Consider the following 19,502-nt stretch of genomic DNA (forward strand, 5'->3'; position numbering starts at 1 on the left):
CCTGTGACCTCCCCGGTCTGCTCTCAACACGCTGTGTGCTGTGTGATGCATATGCTTAGGGCAAATCCGTGTCGTTTACACTGTCTTCGTGGCGATGACAGTGACCTAAAGGAACACACTGGCTGTATTTGCCGTCCATATGCATGATTGGGGGATGGGAATGCAGGGCAAGTGTGTGGCGGGGCCCCTCTGCCTCTCCCTCCTTATCGTGTTGCCTGGTGCCTGGTGTCTGGTGATGCAAAGGAAAGCGAAGCAAAGCGAAAGGCAAAGGCATTAAGGCAGGCAGGGCTAGGCAACTGGAGGTAGGACTCTGCCGGGGGCGCGATTTCCTGTCCCTTTTGGTGTGTTTTGTTAACGCACGGAACCGAGGAAGTGGTGGTGCCGCTGTGCTGTTTTTGCAGAGAAGAAAGCAAGAAAGGGTGCCGCCGTGCCCGGGCAAACAACCAACCAAGCGTGTGTGGCTGACGCCCATCCCGCTTGCCTCCCTCGGCCCTGCGCCCCTGCCTGGCAGCCTGTCTCTCTCCCCCGACTTCCCCGTGGAAAAACAACAGCGTGCGGTACGGGCGTCTCCGTGGAAAAGCCATCCATCCATCTCGTTTCCTCCCACGGTTGGCGCCACTGGTACCGTGTCGTGTTTGACCTGTCCGCCTGGGTTGCGCTTCCGGTGGCGCTCGTGCTGCCAGCCAGAGCCAACCATCTCGCTCCGCCGGTCAACGTGGCTGGCTCGGTGCTCTCATCCTGCACTACGAATTTGCGAAATGAAATGCGCCTTGGACCGGCAAGGGAGAGAGGAGGGGGAGGGTTCACCGGACGGAACACCTGGTGCCGTGTAGCGTGGCTGGAAACCGGAAAGGGACCTAGCTTTCCGATGTGCGCGAGCACGAGGGTCCCTTTCGGCGCGCCGGAGGTCGAAACGTGGCGGCGAGGTTCGCTGCAGGCTGATCCGATGCCCCCCTCCATGACCCCGGACCCGGAGGATATGCTTGGGGCTTGGGTGGTCGCCGGTCGGTGTGGTCGGGGCGACGACAGCAGGTCACCAGCAGCCGTGGAACGTGCCAACTGCCAATCCTAAGGGCGTCACTCACTGTTGTGGCCTCGTGGCTGTCGTAGTAGCAACGGTGGATGTGGGTCCATGGTCTGGCGAGCAGAGGGTACAGTGCGCCGCAGCCAGGACAAAGGCCCGTTCGTTTTGCCCAAAAAAAACAAGTCGAAATACTGTTTTGGCTGATTTATTGTGAGAGAAATATTGTTCTGGCTGAAAAAAAAATAAGCTAAAAAGTACGGATTATAAGAGAAGCGAACATGGCCCTTTGACCGGAACTGGGGTGCTGGGTCTGTCTCAAAACGATGAACTTATCTTCTTTTTAGGCCTTGTTTAGTTACAGGGTATAAAGTTTTAAGGTGTCACGTCGGGTGTTATATTGGGGTGTCGCATGTGGTATTCGGATACTAATAAAAAAACAAATTACATAATTAGTCAGTAAACTGCGAGATGAATTTATTAAGCATAATTAATCCGTCATTAGCACATATATTACCGTTGTACTTTATTGTCAGATCATAAACTAATTAGGCTTAAAAGATTCGTCTCGCAAAATTATCACAATCTATGTATTTAGTTATTTTTTTAGTCTATATTTAATACTCCATACATATATCAAACATTCGATTAGATACGGTGTAAACTTATGGGGACGAACTTAACCGGGCCTTATTTATATACTCCTATACTATTAATGTGTATGCTATGCTATACTCCTGTAGGAGAAACAAATGTTGATCCTCGTCACCCAAACAGTTTTGACTGATCCGGACGTGGCGGGTGACGATCCGGTGCGATTCTGGTACGGCTCGCGCTGTCGACGGGAAGCATCATCATGGCCTTGCGCACAGCGGCTACCTCTGCCGTCTGCTGCCTGTGGCTGTGCCTGCCTTGTGTCTGTTGCACTGAATCGAAAGGGGCAGTACCGTAGTCGAGCAGACGATGATGCACTGACACGTGGACCCACTAAGATGCTGGCCCCCGCCACGCGGCCGGGACCCCACTCCATCCGAGGCACATCTATACACCGTCCTGTAGTCGCACTGTAGTAGGTGTAGCACTAGTTATTGCTCTGTGGGCTGGTGGCCGGTGCTATACTGCTGCTACTGTAGCGCCGTCCTCATGCACGCGACTGTGGTGCGGACGAGGACGGCGAGCATGGACAGCAGCAGCCTTCACTGACTGCCTTGGGCGGCTGGATGGATGGGAGCCTCCGTCGTCCTCGTTGGTATGCGACGCGAGCCCAGCAATCAGCCCACGGCCCACCATGGAGAGAGGGAGGAAGGTGGGCCCCGCACCCACCGCGACATCGGGCTGGGGCCCAACCGACCCCGGACGCGAAACGGCATCTAGGCAGGCTCCGCGCCAGTCCAAGCGCGTCGCGACAAGGCCCCCGCCGCCCCTCTGCCCGCCTTCTCCTTTACTCGCCGTGGCTGTTGGGGGCCCAGCCTCAGGCCTCTCAGGCCTCAGGCTACGACTGCCACACGCCCACACCCCGTGGTCCGTCGTCTCGTCTCCTACCTCCCTCGTTTTCCTTATGCCAACGCCGACGACCACCACCACCACGAGGCGTGGCAGCGTGTGGTGTGTTGGAGCAGGCAGCAGAAATGGTGCGCTTTGGAGGGACTGGAGTCGCCGATCGTGTCCTCACTGACCCTGCCAAGTGTGAAGTGTGAAGGAGTCCGGGCCGTGGACGGTGGACCGACGCTTTCGTTGATTGTCCCCCAGTACTACTACTAGTAGCTGCTCCGGCTGGCCGTGGCCGGCCGGCCGCCGCGTGGGGAGACCGGGGAAGGACGGACGGAGAACGTCCAGGGAGACGGAGACGGAAACACGCGTCGGCACCGCATCTTTGACGTGGCCGCGCCACGCCGCACGCAGACGCAGGAGCAGACCGGGCCGGCGGCCGGTTAGTTGTCGGTTGTCGCTCTCGTGGAAGAAGAAGAAAACGTCGACGCCCCCTCCGTCCGGGGTCGATCGGAATTCGGACGGCGTGTTACATGCACGGATGCACCCATTCCGGCGGCGTCGTGGACGGGTGGACCACTGGCCTCTGGTCTCAATTCATCCTAGGACGCGTTATCCATCGATCCTCCAAACTCGCCTAGCTACGACGGTCGACGACATCGTGGCGTCGCAGGTTTCAGAAAATTCCAGTCTCCAGTGCAAAGAGTGACCAGCAGACTTTGCGTGCCGAATTGTCAGCTTGCATTGTACTGTATGTCTGTATGCAATGCAACTTCGGAATCCGAATGCAGAAGATGCTACTCATTTGTTGCGTTCTCCTGTTATGTGTTTATTATTGTATTATATCGCTTTCATGTGACGCAGAAACAGTCAGAATTGCAACTCTGGAAATGCTTCTCATAACTTGCAATGACTTTCAAATGACAAAGATCAATTCTTTCTCCTAGTTCGTATATACAATGTTTGACTTTGAATAAAACTAAAATATCAACTTTTTTAGACAGAGGTGTTTCAATCAATACTTCCTCACCCTGATTCATTCCCCGAGACTGAACAGATTAAACAAGACGCGTGGAAATGACTATACACGCACACACAAAAATGCATGGGACCGCGTTTTCTCTCTCTCTCTCTCTCTCTCTCTCATGATGCAAAGAATTTTGGAATAAAACCCTCTTTGTCCATTTTAGAATTTTGAAATAAAAGAAAAGCATAAGAATTTTGGAATATTTTAATCCTATAGGAGAATTCCCTATGTCCATTTGAAACAAAAGACAACGACAAAGTCTTTCAGTCCCAAGCAAGTTGGTGTAGACTAGTTGAAAACCCAACATGAGCCCCTATTCACGTTAATAGCTACTTTCCAAGCACTTCACTTGAAACAAAAGATTAAACACTACAAATTCCTTTAGATTCCTATGGGATGTAGAAAACCATAGGAATTTTAAAGAACAAACAGGAGGTTGGACATCATAAAAACTTTACTGTCTCTCTGAAAACTCATACACTTTTCTTGTGTTGCATCCAAAGGTTATAATGGAGACTTTCTTGTATTTTAAATTTAAATTCATGTAAAACTGTGTAAAGCTCCATGCAATTATTCTATTCCTTTGTTTTGATAATCCTACATTTCATAGTAAAGACTCTTATGAGAAAAACAAAGAACAAGGACAAGCCAACACACTAGAGCCTCAACCAGGAGCGACAAAAAACACCAGAAACAGATATCATTTGCCACCACTTGTAAAACCATTGGCATACTAGGACTTGGTGCCTTGAACACAAATGCATTTCAGTGCTTCCATAATTCTCAGTGAACAAAAGATGACACATTTTTTTTTATGAGTATTACTCCCTCTGTTCCAAAACAAATCAAGTTCTACAACAATCATAAATCAAACCCTCTTAAGTTACAACAATCACAAGTCAAACCATCTTAAGCTTAACCAACTTTATAGGGAAGGATAACATCTATGACAGTAAATAAATATATATTATGACATATATTTCATGATGCATTGAGTGATACTAATTTAGTGTCATAAATATTTTATTTTTTTAAACAAATTTAGTTGATTTAATTTGGGACAGAGAAAGTATGACGAGGGAGTTAATACCTTTTCACGTCTCTTAAAAACTCATACATCTGTCTGTTCACCACAAGCATATAAACAGTACACAAGGATATCTCCAGCAAATCCTACAGCTGGAGGCATAAAATACCTCGACCCGTACAAGTTTAATACGAGTTCTCTAAAACTACAACAAACAATAATACAAGTTACACAGGATTACACATCTTGATAGCAATGCTCTTGTCCTACTCCCTGGTGCTATTCTCTGTAACTGTAAGCATGGCAGCGTATGTCTGGTAACCGCATACTGGTTTCAACATGCAAGCAGACTGCTAGCTAGACTACAAAATATTGCCCACCTTTTAAGGTAAAAAAATGGCACGCTATCCTTTTTTGCTTGAAACCATGCCTTATTGATGACTCACTTGTTTGCTATCATACAATCTGTACTGTGTATCCTTATGCCGCTCAAGATATAACCGCCAAATGCATTCATTTGCATGTGTGGATGGGTGCGCGATGGAAGGACCTGTATTGTACGTAAGGAAGACCAGAGTTCTTTAAGTTCCTACGCCAATACTTCTTTGAAGGGGGGCTAGGGCACATGAAATAAAAAGCAATAGCACATCTTTCCAATCTGCTGTAACTGTTGAAACATGGACCATCATGTGGGAAATTACAAAAGATGACCTAGCAATTGTGCATTTTTCATATCTGTTGTAACTGTTTAAACATGGACCATCATGTGGGAAATTACAAAAGATGACCTAGCAGCACATAAATTTTGTTTCCGAAATTAGCCTACTGCATTTTAATAAGCAAATTCAGTACACATAATACATTACGATTATCGGAAGAGTGCAGAATTATCTTCAAATGCATTATTTAAGAATGTGGATAAGAGAACCTTAAAACTCATAAGGACAGCTATTTCTGCTTTAAATTCCTCAATGTTCAGGCACTGACCTGGTATTCACGTAGCCAGGGTTCAGAAAGCTGCAATCCAATAGCCATCTTTGATACTTGTAAGCTGTGCATGCACTTTGCAAGAGGCTGCATGAAGATATAGACAAAGAGATAAGGAACTATGACAATCATATTTTATAGAAGAGGAAACGAGAGATAGGAAGAAACAAAAAATGACTTTTCTCCACAACACATGTTAATAATAATCTCAGGCATGAAAAGGATGCTCTATGTTGCTTTCCAGACACTTCAATCAAGATTCTAGACAGCAAAAATTCTAGCATAAATGCAATAAACCAAATGAAATTTAGTTCACACGTGGCATGCTTCTGTATCAAGATCAAGAAATATTTATATTTACTTACATCAAGATACTGATGATATATAGCAAATGGAGCTGAATAAGACAAAAGTGGAAGCAGATCAGCGACAAGACGCTCGACTTCGTGGCCAGGGGCACAAACAATCAAACTGCATTAAGAAGACACCATCATGTTAATTGGAATCTGTACTATAATATAAGAACAACTTTCTTCTATAACTTGTATTACCTACTAAAGCCATGTTCTTTCCAATATTTCATCTTCTCTGGTGATGGTGCTTTTCCAGCTTTAGAAGATTTTGAAGCATCTAAATTACCATCACTGCCTTTGCCATCTACAGATTCACATAGCATCCAGAGATCAAAACTTAACTTCACTAGAGCATTTTTGGATTCATCAATTTTTTACCTAATGAAGAGTTTTCATCTTGAACAGGATGCTCATCCAAAGAAGGCTCTGAGACCTCCATATCAGTTGGCTGATCTGTTGATAACTGTGCCTTCTCATCTGACACTGCTGTGTCAACTTGCTGTGCCAAAGACGCCTGGGCATCCTCATCTGGTACTACAGCAGGCTCTACCATTTCCCCTTCAGCGCCACCATTGAGAAGAGAAGGGGTGTTCCCAGAACTATGCATTGAACATAGGTCACTAAGTGGCGCCTGAACAATCCTGAATGGAAAGTTCATCACAACATTTTCAGACACAGTATAACTTCAACTAAATCATGGATGCTGACCACTTCTATAACTTGAACTACTTCATTCATACTCCCTCCGTCCCAAAATAAGTGACGTTCTCGTTTCCCGAGAAACAACTACCGGCAATTATATATTAAAATATATAAATATTTATGCTAAGTAATTAGTATCATCGAAAAGATCTTTTTGTCTAGTTTTTTAACAAATTTATTTGAAGATGTAAATATTGCACGTATTTTCTACAAATCGAGTCAAACTTGTGGCACGAAAACCCAAAACGTCGTTTATTTTGGGACGGAGGGAGTATATCTCAAGCTTGAAATAAGAATCTAGTATATGACAGTATGGACCAATAGTCCAAAAGAAGTGAATGGTTATATTAAATTGGATGGTAAACAATTAGAAAATCCAGTTTGAACGGCTGTATTCATGAATTTGTACAATCCAACAAGGTCACAACTGGAGAATAATTCGTGCTTGAAATCTGCTGATAGACTAATGGTGAAAAGTCCAATTACAATTTTATAGTTCATGTGCTCCGAATAACTCATGCTTCGTTTCTGGATGGCAAATGTGCTACTAACTTGATTAGAAGGTCACTTTCCATAACATTGTTATTCCAGACATCATCTAATTAAAAGCAACCTAGTGCCAAAAGAAAATTACCTGCTGACCATATCACTGCTCAAATTGTACATTCTTATAATGTCGATGGAGCAGGGTGCTGAACCAAGATATGTGCTGCAAACATAACCTGTACCTGTTAATGTAATGAACAACATAAAATATTCATAATCACATTAGGATTTACATAACCAATGCATTATAATGTCTATACCCAGAGAACACCAAAAAGCAGTTCTAATCTAATATATATTTAAACAAAATGGTGAATACTGGATGTTGGCACTTAGGCACAATGGCAGTCACCAGGCACTTAGGACTTACATATTTAATGAATATAGCTTGCACTTTGTGGCAACAAGTAGTGCAACTTGCACATTTTAGTGTTCACATGCATAGAAATTTTATTTATTGGCTTACTCATTCCTCATACCGACAGCATAGATCAAACTGTCATAAAGCAAACTTCACCAAAAATCCTGGTGGCTTCTAGCCGATCATAACAAGGTATTAAGTGGAACGTTTAGCATCTGAATGTAGCCAATAGAGCTTAACTGTATTTAATTCAATAACATCCATTAAGTTTAATCTTATTGAACTAGTAGTAAAGTAAAAGAGAAACATATTTTACCTCCTAAGCGTTCAGCAACAGCTCCAACAACTAAACCTCCAACCATATCAACAACAAGCACATCTGAATACGCACCAATGTTTGCCATAGACAACAAGAGAGAGAGTGTGTCAACTCGCATAAACCTAATAACCACAGAAAGAACAGCATGAAGTGAATGAGAGTAGTACACGTTAAGCAAAAAAGAAGAAATTATATATGAGGACTGAAACAAAACAACAGATGCCACTTGTCAATGAAGAAAATAATTACCCTATACGAGCTGGACTTTTCTTGAAGTATGTCTCACAAATGCTGCACATGAAAATGATCACAAATTATCCATATGATCAAAAAATGAATTTAAAATTGACAAAGATCCAGCAATCACATTTTCAAGAGCATGTGCTATGCCAAATATGAGTTATAGTAGAATATTACAAAATAAACGCAAAAAATTAGATAAATCAAGCCAAATCTAATCTAATAGGTAACACTTGGTAGTGCAAGGGCAAGGTTTCATAACAAAAATATGGAAAATTGGTATTTCTATTAGAAATGTTCCTCCTTCACTCTTGCCAACGAGCTAATTGGCATTGTAACTATTACCTGCCACAAAATATATTTTATTCTCCAAAGAACACGATATCATTCATTTCAGTAAAGTGGGAACACAATAAATATTGAAACAATAGTGTTGGACATGATGACTTCACATGTCAAAGGCTAGAAAGTATAAGTAGTTTCATTTGCATTCTTCATCTCCCAGTCTGGTCTGTACCCACTCTCTAAACATGTTGCATGACACTTTTTTAAATATAATTGAATGTATTAATAGTCGTACAAAAATCACCATGTTACTTTATCTCTTGTAGAGAAAGCATCAGGAAAATAAATACAATGAAAGCACATTAATATCTGGTTGCGTACATGAACACATGTCAAAAGTACAGCAACGTAAACCAAGGGTACACATCTCAAAAACAACTTGACATATTTGCAGACTGTACAAAGACTACTAGAAAGGTACCTTCGAGCAGAAGGGCGTCGCAAAAGAACTTTAGGTGCATATTTCTTTTGTTTCTTTAACTTGTACTTCTCCTGCAACCAAAATGATTTAACTAAATCAATCACCAACACTTTTGGAACTTCAGGAGACCAAAGAAAATAAAGTTAAGAAATTATTGTACTAACCTGTGAGAAGACAGTTTTCTTTCCAAATGTTGAGCTATTTGCTATTAAAGCTTCCACAATCTCATCACCAGTTGCACCATCCCTGTTTTATAAAATCAAATCGCATACAAATTTGCACATAAATCACAGGGAAAAGAGAACAAAGCATAGCTTATATTCAATAAAAACCAAATATGATCAGAATCTCACCTCTTCATTGCCTCTATGTCATCGCTAGATAAATTTTGAGCCGTATTATTATCAACCAGAGACCTATTGTCTCTGGTTTCATCCTGCGTTTGGCCATCGGCACCATCTCGCGTGTTATGATCTAGATAAATGGGTCATTGTTACAAAATTTAGATAGTGTGCATAATGATGAGTACACCACGAGAGCGAGCGAGAGAGAGAGAGAGAGAGAGAGGCATTAGTTAACCACGATTGTAGGAATCATTGCAGCATGACGCTTATCTTTGTTAAAAAGAAGACAAAATGATTTGTTTGTAGGAAACAGGGACGAAACTACGTGTATTTACTGGGGTCAGCCGACCCCTATAAATTTTGGCAAAACATATATAGATTCACTGTTTGCTAGTACATTTTATGTGATGAACAATGGAGCTGACCCGGGTGATTTTCATGCCTGGCTTCGCCCCCACTAAACTAGATCCAAAAATTAGGCTTTCATTAATTAGGCACATTGTACATATGGCACAATGGAACAGCAACTGTACAGAACTTGGATATAGATGAGGCCCAATAGCTGACTAACTATCACACTGAATGAAAATAGAAAAAGCTTGAGCTTTACAAGTAGTAAAAGATTAGAACTTGTTGAGCTTTAATAAAAAAGGTTAACTCGAGCTGGCAATTCAGCTCGACAGAGGCTTCGAATCAGAATCTATCCTTACCACGAGATGTGGCGTCCGCGGCGGCGCAGGGGACGAGTCCGTCGGCGCCGAGGCGGAAGAGGGAGCCAAAGGGGCGCCCCACGAGCGGCTGCAGCGAGCAGGTCTTGTTCCCAATCTTCACCGTCCTGCGCGCACACAAAGGGTTGGTTCGAGGGGGGAGGGAGTAGCGAAGTCAGGAAGGTGTGGGGAGAGAGGGAGGGTAGGACTGACGCTCCGGGGGTGAGGCGGAAGAAGGCTAGGCGGTCGCCGTCATTGATATCGAGGAGGACGCTGCAGCCCTCCCACGCCTCCCGGCGAATCGGCGGCGGCGGCGGCGAGTCCATTGGTGTGGGGGAGGAGTGGGAGTTGGAGTTGAGAAAGCAAAGCGGCGACAAGCGAGGGTTTAAGGAGCGAGCGGGTCGGGTCGGATCCTACCCAATCAGACACACCGCACCCCGGACGGGCTTTACTTTATGCAAGGAGAAGCGGTCCGATAACCATAACCATTGGTTTTTGGTGGGATTAAATCCATTTTTGGCCTCTCAAATATAGGGTTCGTCTAATTTTAACCTTTAACTACAAAACTATCTAGCGGTGATACCTCAACTGTTAAAATCGTTCACTTTTAGCACCTGGACACGGACAAGGCTGTTTTGTCCTACGTGGAGCGGTTTTGACCACGCCACACTATTAACCGCCACGTAGGATGTCAACCTCCATCTCAGTGACATATGGGCCCACTCATCACCTCCCTCCCCTCTCTCTCGCACTGCCGCCGTGGACGCTTGCGTCGCGGGTGGGGCAGCTTCGACCACGGAGTGCGACCGCCATCCATGGATGACGACGAGGAAGAGGAAGACGACGTGCTGTCATCGCCAGTCCGCATCCGCTTGGGCTCCCGTGTTGAGTCCGTGGACGACGGGTCGACCGACGCCACCACGGCGAGGGGATCGGCTTCAGGGCGTAGGTGCTGCTGGACGAGTCAACGGCGGGCGGGAGATCAAAGTAGCCAGCACCGGCGGCGGCGCCACTTGTGACGGTGGACGAGGCGGACACGCGCTGCCGTCGCAACTTGCTCGAGCGCCACCGCCCTGCTCACGAGCCGACGGGAGAATGCTCCGGCGCTCGATGGCCCAGGATGAGGCGTCGGAGAAGTCGACGGGGCGGAGGAGGTGCTGGTGGCCTAAGGAATCAGCCCGAGACAGCTTAGAGGCGGCGACGCAGTCGGCCGGAAGCAGAGGAGACGTCGGCTCGTCGCTTTACCATCCGTCGCCTCCACGGTACTTCTGCGTCGCCTCCGTCGGACTTCTACGTCAATCTGCCAGGGCCGGCAAGCCGATCCTCTCGTGTCGCGCCGCAGCGCACCCAGCTCGCCACGCCGCGCATCAGAGGAAGAGGTGGTGGTCCGTGCGCCCTAGCAGGTGACGGGTTGTCCCAGCCACCAGTGCCACCCGCCAGCCTGGGAGAAGTGGACGCGCACAGAGCGCGCGAGGTCAGCGAGGCGGACCCCGACATCATGGAGGTCGTCGCGGTCGGGCGGGGAGGCCGGAGGCAGCGACCTTGCCCTCCATCCACCCAAGCACCAGAGCAAGGGAAGGGAGAGGGCAAGCAAGAGAGGGAAAGAAGAGAGAGAGAAAGGGAGTCGGGGGAAAGGAGGGCGCAGGGCGGCGCGCGGTGTAGGGCGAGCGAGATGGAGCAGGGCAGCGGCGTTCATAGAGGAGAGGGATTACAGAGAGAAGAGGGAGCAGAGGAGATGGGAAGGCACGGGCCCCACATGTCGCTGAGATGTAGGCCAGCGTCCTACGTGGTGGTCAACGCCAGCGCAGCGTGGTCAAAACCGCTCAACGTCGGTCAAAACAGCCTTGCCCCCACCCAGGTGCTAAAAGTGAACGGTTTTGACAGTTGGGTATCGGTACTAGACGGTTTTATAGTTGAGGGTTAAAATTAGACCAACATAAGAGTAGAGGGACCAAAAGTGGACTTAATCCTTTTTGGTTTGGGGTAAGCGGCGACGGTGGTCGGCGTGGCGAGCATGAGCACCGTTGTGGCAGAACCGCCCGAAATAGCACACTTACGGTGGCGCTCGTCTTCCACTAGACATTAAGCACCCTGAAAGCAAGCTACAACAGGCGGTGTCCGTCGGGCACACCCCAAGGGAGAACCCAAAAGATCCACGTTTTTCCCAAGGATCCAATAATGCGAGCGAGTTACAATACTTGTCCATTTCATATATCAGAGTTTCTTAAAAAGTATATTATTACAATACCAAATGTCAGAGTGCGGAATGATAAACAGCAGAATTTAAATAAACATCTAGTGATAGGAGTGAGGATTCTGTCTGAGCCCACCAGAATAATCCTCCACACAAAGGTACTTCTCATGCATCACCTGCAACAGGGGTAAATAAACCCTAAGTACATAATGTACTCGCAAGACTTATCCGACTAGTGAGAATAATTTTCCGACTCCAAGGAATATGATAAGCTTTATGGTTTGCTGGTTTCTTTTGAGCAGAAAGCAATACTAATAGTGAGTCCTTATTTATGTATTATTATCAGCCGTATTAAGTTATTAGCTATCCAGTCTATATAAGCACCTTTTCTACTTTCAAGCAAGAGTTGAGCAATCAGTTCCATTTCTTCTCCTTTCAACTTTCAGTTCTTACTACGGTGCTAAACCGTAGACAAGCCGTACTGAAACGCCGGTGATTCACGAATCAATGCCCCTAGTTGGGTGCTTCGAAGACACACGCCCCGCTTATACCATAGGCACAAGCAGGACCAACCCATCACTCTCCTGTCCTAGGTGTCTAGGTCCCCATCCAAACTTAGACTCCAAGCCCCCACTTCTGAGTCCCAGACTCAGTGCGGTGCAAGGACCTCCACCATTTCCGTCTCCAATCAGTCGATCCAAAAAGAGCTGAATCCATGATAAGAGAGCAACAAGTCTTCTCTGCGCCCATACCCAAGTATGTGCTCGGGACAATAGATCTGTGACTTGCCTAGAGCCATATGCAATGACCGGTCCTTAATCGACACAAACAGGAAAAAAGTGTAACCGAGCTATGCCCTGTTGGCCGCAGGACACAACCCCTTATACCCACTAATACCCAAACCATATCCCTGCCCAGTCACCATTTATCTTTACAATATTTTATCATGAGTGTTCATAATCATCGCCTACTTGTGAGTAACGACAGGTTACTCACGCTACCAATATCTTGAGCATAGCAACTACTCGACCTACACTAGTAGAACTCGTAGGTAGATATATTTATGCATGTAGTTTTCATAAAATACATGTAACTTAAATGCACATCATATATATATTCAGTGATCATAAAAATAGGGGTTATGCACTGGGGCTTACCTTGGGCAGGGTAGGCGGTGGGTCAGTAAGGTCAACACTAACAGGCTCTGAGGCTCCCTCCCGTACCAAGGTCTCCTCCTCATACTCCTCAATCACCTCGTCGTACTCTTGCTCATTGACGGGCACGAAATCTACCAGCTCGTGATCTACATGCATGAAATGATGATGCAATGCTTAGTAACATAGCAACAACAACTCTTAAAATAAAGGTACATCTATTTAACCACTAAGCTAGTGCTACTGACCACAGTATTAAGCTATCTATCGTTGCCGATAACAAATTTGACTTATGGCATACAATATGATAACAACTACATGCATTCTTACTCCTAAAGCTGATCTACGCTATATACGATAAAGCAAGGATAATAGCTATTCTATTTCGCAACCCATTCGAAGGCCACAAAATTTACAACAAGTACATAATAACCTAGCGAGCCTACTATAAAATTTTTATAGCTATATCCATCGCCAATCTACCACAAAAATTCCTACACTTATTAATCCACATAATACTAAGCTCTTAGTTTGAATATATGACCCTACCATCGTCATAGCTAACTATAATCTATCTGTACTAACAAGTAGATGATAATTTTGTGAATCTAACAAAATTGGTTTCACTATTTTTGGACAACTACACAATTTACTATAATTTATCAAAGTTCAGCTCATAACTAAATTAAATAAGCATTTCTACTTTACTAAAAATTGAAGAAACCGATTTCTACTTGCGGCCCACTCGCGTGGCTCGGCCCACAATGGCGCGACGTGCGCGCAAGCGCAGCGTGGACCACGTGGGGCGTGGCCCAGCCAGACGATGGCCCATGGAGGGAAAGACCCGCGCGCGCCGGACAATAAGCAGAAACCCCCTCAGACTACCCTGTATTTATTTGAGCGCTAAACGCACTATTCCGCTAGTCTTCTATTTTATAGCTATGCCCTCGGAAAACCCTACCTTCATAATAGCTACATCCCCGACACCCGCGCGCGCGCTCTGGCGTGGCGGCGCTAGCACCGGCGACATACGCCGGCCACAACAGACCTTCCCCTCCCCAACAACCGAGCCAAACCTTACCTAGGAGCGAACGCAAAGTGTCGGGCGAAGGAAACGTGAGCCGAGATGTAGCAGCATGGTCCGACCACGGTGGTGGAGGTCCTGTAGTCACGGTAGTGTCATTTCGGTGAATGTCAGCAAGGTCGGGGCAAAATAGGTAGCTAGCGGGCTCTAGTGACTCACCACGGAAACCTTCGAGATGGTGATTCATTCAGAGATGGCCCGAGCTGAGCTAGCTGTGTGCGCGCGTGGTGGTGTGGCGGCGCACGAAGATGGCATGACCACGTCAGGGAATGCTAGGCGGAGGTAGAGCTTCGACCGAGGTGAGCAGGGCGATTAGCAGCTGGAGTAAAGGCTAGCGGTGCAAGGAATTGCCAAGAGATGCACAGGATACGTGGCTTGCCTACGATGCATACCCATTCGGTCTTAAGGACCTGGTGATGCGACAATCCCAAATTGGGGCACTGTGCGGTGGTACAAACAACAAGGTGGGGTCGGTTGTGTGCCTGGATACACCACAGAGCTAAGGGCAGGTTTAATTGCACTGTGGTGGCTTCACTATGGCAAAATCAGAGTGGGCGGTTTCAGCAACACGGCGACTGCGAAATAGGGAAGTTAGGATGGCTTGGCTCGGCGCTGAGCATGGCAGTGGATACGGACGTGAAGGCATAGTGAGGTAGCCATCCTATGCACGTGTAGTTGCGCTGCGTCAACGGGAGCAGTGAAGGCCATGTAGGCAGTGCGCGTGAGCTCTTGGGAGAGTGGCGACATTGGTTCGGACAAGCCAAACACGCAAGCAGGCACGACATCGGGCAGTGGCCTAGGCGGATGTGATGGAGGAGGCAGCATTCAGGCCCGCTGGACCCTAGTGCACACATGTCGCAAGCCAGGCGTGCATAGCGGAGCGGACCGGGCGGTAGTAAAGGTCGGACAGCCAGCGAGCGGCAACATCGGGCGGACAGTGCGTCTGGACACGTGTGGCGCGTGCGAGCGCGTACCAAGGCATAGCAGTAGGGACCTAGGCCAGCAGCGTGGGCCATGCACGCGGGCGTGCTTGCACAGGCATGGTGGTAGGGGCGTGGCCAGTGCGGCAGCATGTGCTGGGTAGGCCAGTAGCGGTGCCAGGCCAAGCAGAGGTGGTGACCACGCCCGGAGATGGACAATGTGTCGTGCACGCTTTTTAAAGTGGCTAAAAAACTTGAACCCAGTGCTCCAAACGCCAAACCAGTTGTTCTACACTCAAAAGGGTACCTAGGGCTAGCCAACCATGCCAAAACATCTTACCACTTCTTAACCCGATCACTCTACAAAAATTGCCGAACATGGCTTCGTCGACCCATTTTCAAACTTACGCGACATGACTTAAACTTCAAATGGTTTCGCGTCGCATTCCTTTTCCAAGCTACTTGACACACTAGCTAGCGAACCCCATTTCCGACCGCAAGTATTTCACCATCACCTATGAAGTTTATACTACCAACTTTATTAAAGTTCACATATGGTCCTATAGCATTTTCGTTCAATAAAAATTCATTAAGAACCCTAAGTAACACCCTGCGACATGAAATGTAATCTCGTTTCCTATTTCAAATGAACGCTTCAAGTTTTGAAAATTGCTTTATACCCTATAATACCAACATGTATACACAAATATGATGCTTATACAGTGTGTTAGCCAAAAGTTGTACAATGTAACACCGAGGGTGTTACAAACCTACCCCCCCAAAACAAAATCTCGACCCGAGATTTTATGTGCCTAGTGTGAGAAGGAGGTAGGAATTACATTTTAATGCAGCAACTAACTATCAGAGCCGACAAGGAGGTGGGGGTAATGCTACAATAGGTAACTCTCTTGTTCCTAAGTGGCCTCATCCTCTAAATGGTTTTGCCACTGTCCTTGTAGAACGTTACCACTCTATTCCTAGTCACTCTCTCATTCTCATCTAAGATTTTGACAGGGTGCTCAACATAAGTCAAATCTGGCTAGAGAGGAAGCCCTTCAATTTCCATGGCTTCATCAGGAACCCATAAACATTTCTTCAATTGCGATGCATGAAACACATCGTGCACCACAGATAAAAATATTAGGAAGTCGTAGACGATAAGCAACTGGGCCACATTGCTCCAATACCTGATACGGACCCACATATCGAGGTGCTAGCTTGCTATGGATGCCAAACCGATGCACCCCTCTCATAGGAGACACTTTGAGATACACATAATCTCCAGCTACAAACTCTAAGGGTCTTCTTTGCTTATCAGCATAAGCTTTCTATCGACTTTGAGATGCCTTTAAGTGACTCCGAATGATGCTTACTTGCTCTCGAGCCTCTTTGATGAACTCAGGCTAAAAGTACCCATGGTCTCCTACTTCAACCTAGTTGAGTGATGTCCTGCACTTTCTCCCATATAGAGCTTCGAATGGTGTCATGCAGATGCTTTCTTGGTAGCTATTATTGTAAGAAAATTCTACTAGCTTCAAGCAGGCATCCCACTTCTCAGGGAAAGAGATGGCACAAGCTCTCAACATATCCTCGAGCACCTGATTCACCCTCTTAGTTTGGCCATCAGTTTGTGGATGGTATGTGGAGCTTCTGAGGAGATGAGTACCAAGATATTGCTGTAGCTGGTCCCAAAAACGAGAGATAAAGATTGACCATCTATCAGTGATGATAGTAAGGGAAACCCCGTGTAGAGTCACAATCTGGTGAAAGTATATCTAAGCGTACTTTCTGGTTGCATATTTGGTGTCCACCGGGATAAAATGAGCAGACTTAGTTAGACGGTCCACAATGACCCAAATAGAATCATAGCCCTTGGATGTGCGGGGCAAACCCACCACAAAGTCCATGGAAATATCTTCCCATTTCCAAACAGGAATAGGTAAGGGCTACAAATATCTCGGAGTACGCATATGATCTGCCTTAACTCTACCACAAGTGTCACACTTTGTGACATGCCAGGTGATGTCCTGCTTCATGTTGGACCACTAGTACAAGTGGCGCAGATCATGATACATCTTGTTGCTACCAGGATGGATAGATAGCTTTGAATGATGGGCTTCATTCAAAATCTTCCTTTTCAGCTCCTCATTGGATGGGACCACCAGTCTATCCTTATATCTCACTATTCCATTATCATCAACACTAAAGTGAGGGCCACGCCCTTCGGCCATCAATTTTTTGATGTGGGGAATTTCTTTGGGGTCTTCCTTTTGCTCCCGAATAATCTGCTCTAGCAATTCTGAGGTCAATACGATGTGAGCTAATACCTCTGCATGGTTGAGAGACAAAGGTGTTTCCTCAGTCTAATATGACTTTCGGCTCAAAGCATCAGCCACTACATTGGCCTTTCCTAGGTAATAATAGACTTTGCCTCATATTTAGCTCAGACTGAGTGAAAATATGCTTGAGGCTCTTGTGATCGGTAAAGATGTGCACTTTGTTGCCGAATAGGTAGTGCCTCCAAATCTTCAGAGAGTGGACTACAACAGCTAGCTCTAAGTCATAAGTGGGATAATTCACCTCGTGCTTCTTCAGTTGGCGCGAAGCATAAGCTATCACACGCCTATCTTGCATAAGCACACACCTCAACCCCATCTTTGAGGCATCACAGTATATATCAAAGGGCCTATCAATATCAGGTTGAGCCAATATAGGAGCAGTGGTCAGAAATATCTTCAAAGTTTGGAAAGCTTCCTCGCAGGTAGGACTCCAATCAAACTTGACTTCTTTTTAGAGTAGCTTGGTCATTGGTTGGGCTATCTTGGAGAAATCCGGGATAAAATGCCGATAGTACCCAGCTAGACCAAGAAACTGATGAATCTGATGCACAGACTTAGGAGACTTTCAATCCAATACATCTTGTACCTTGCTGGGATCTACTGAAACGCCGTCAGGTGTCAACATATGCCCCAAAAGCTGTACTCGATCCAACTAAAATTTGCACTTGCTGAATTTAGCATACAACTTGTGCTCCCTTAGTCGAGTTAGTACTATTCGAAGGTGTTGGACATGCTCTTCATCACCCCTAGAATAGATCAAGATGTCATCAATGAAAACTACCACAAACTTATCTAGCTCCGGCATGAAAACCAAATTCATCAGGTACATGAAGAAGGTAGGAGCGTTGGTGAGACCAAAAGATATCACTAGGTACTCATACAACCCATACCTAGTAGAGAAAGCTATCTTTGGTATATCATGTGGCCTGATCTTGATCTGATGGTAGCCTGATCGGAGATCAATCTTCGAGAACACCTTGGCACCAGCTAATTGGTCGAACAAAGTATCTATGCAGGTCAAAGGATACTTGTTCTTAACTGTTACCGCATTAAGAGGGCAATAATCGACACACATCCGTAGAGTAACATCCTTCTTCTTCACGAAAATAGCCGGGCAACCCCACGGTGAAGAACTAGGACGGATGAAACATTTTTCCATCAACTCTTCCAGCTGCTTCTTTATTTCTGCTAGTTCCCTTGGAGCCATGCAGTATGGGCGCCTAGAGATAGGGGCAATACTAGGCTCTAGCTCAATGGAGAATTCTACCTCTCTGTCCGATAGCAACCTAGGAAGATCTTTAGGGAAAACATCTGAGAACTCACATACTACCGGAATGGAGGTAAGATCAGGAGAGACTTCAGCATGGGCAGCAACAGGTAAGACTGGATCTGAGGATATAATAAGAGACATCCTATCCTCAGAAGAAGGAATTCATAACTCCACACTTCTCCTCTTCATATCCAATACTACCCCATACACCTACAACCAATTCATTTCAAAAATAGCATCAATGCCTTGCCCAGGCATTACCATGAATTGTAGGCGGTAAGTGTGGGTGGCTAATACCAAACTTACTGTATCCATTTGGGTATTGATGAACATTTGCAAACCCACAGTATGGATCTTATAGGCATACGGTATAGCCATAAGTGGTAAGTTGTGCCGCTCTACAAATCCCATGCTCATAAAGAAATATGATGCACTAAAATCGAACAACACATAAGTTGGATGGGAGTCGATGGTAAACATACCAGCCATCACCGGCTCCGTTGCAAAATCTACTCAGCATCTGTGAAATGCACCTGGCTAGATCTATGGGGCACTTTCTTCTTGATTATGGTCCTCCTGATAAGCCTGGAGTTCATCGATGGTTGAGTGGACTGAGTTGGCTGGTTCTGGGGATACTCTCAGGCATAGTGCCC

The 19,502-nt window shown here is 46.0% G+C and overlaps 1 protein-coding gene across 1 annotated transcript; it reads right to left on the reverse strand.

The window, feature by feature from the left end:
• Window positions 1-4,614: 4,614 nt before the first annotated feature.
• LOC136459775 (uncharacterized) lies at window positions 4,615-10,228 on the reverse strand. Its single transcript, XM_066459615.1, has 13 exons — window positions 10,102-10,228; window positions 9,892-10,016; window positions 9,191-9,311; window positions 9,002-9,083; window positions 8,838-8,908; window positions 8,081-8,122; window positions 7,829-7,953; window positions 7,240-7,333; window positions 6,282-6,544; window positions 6,102-6,207; window positions 5,916-6,021; window positions 5,551-5,637; window positions 4,615-5,113 (listed from the first exon to the last, which is right to left on the reverse strand). Exons 1-13 carry the CDS (start codon window positions 10,212-10,214, stop codon window positions 5,006-5,008), a joined length of 1,443 nt encoding a protein of 480 aa, XP_066315712.1. The 5' UTR covers window positions 10,215-10,228; the 3' UTR covers window positions 4,615-5,005.
• Between the last annotated feature and the right edge of the window lie 9,274 nt (window positions 10,229-19,502).

This window comes from Miscanthus floridulus, chromosome 6 (assembly GCF_019320115.1).
Source record: "Miscanthus floridulus cultivar M001 chromosome 6, ASM1932011v1, whole genome shotgun sequence".
Lineage (NCBI taxonomy): Eukaryota > Viridiplantae > Streptophyta > Magnoliopsida > Poales > Poaceae > Miscanthus > Miscanthus floridulus.

Excerpts from the sequence above, each read along its gene's own strand:
- LOC136459775 (XM_066459615.1), bottom strand. The coding sequence starts at position 10,214 with ATGGACTCGCCGCCGCCGCCGCCGATTCGCCGGGAGGCGTGGGAGGGC. Across the intron at positions 8,909-9,001 it reads AGAAAACTGTCTTCTCACAG|GAGAAGTACAAGTTAAAGAA; the intron begins GTTAGTACAATA and ends TTTTGGTTGCAG. Across the intron at positions 7,334-7,828 it reads TGTTGCTGAACGCTTAGGAG|GTACAGGTTATGTTTGCAGC; the intron begins GTAAAATATGTT and ends TTACATTAACAG.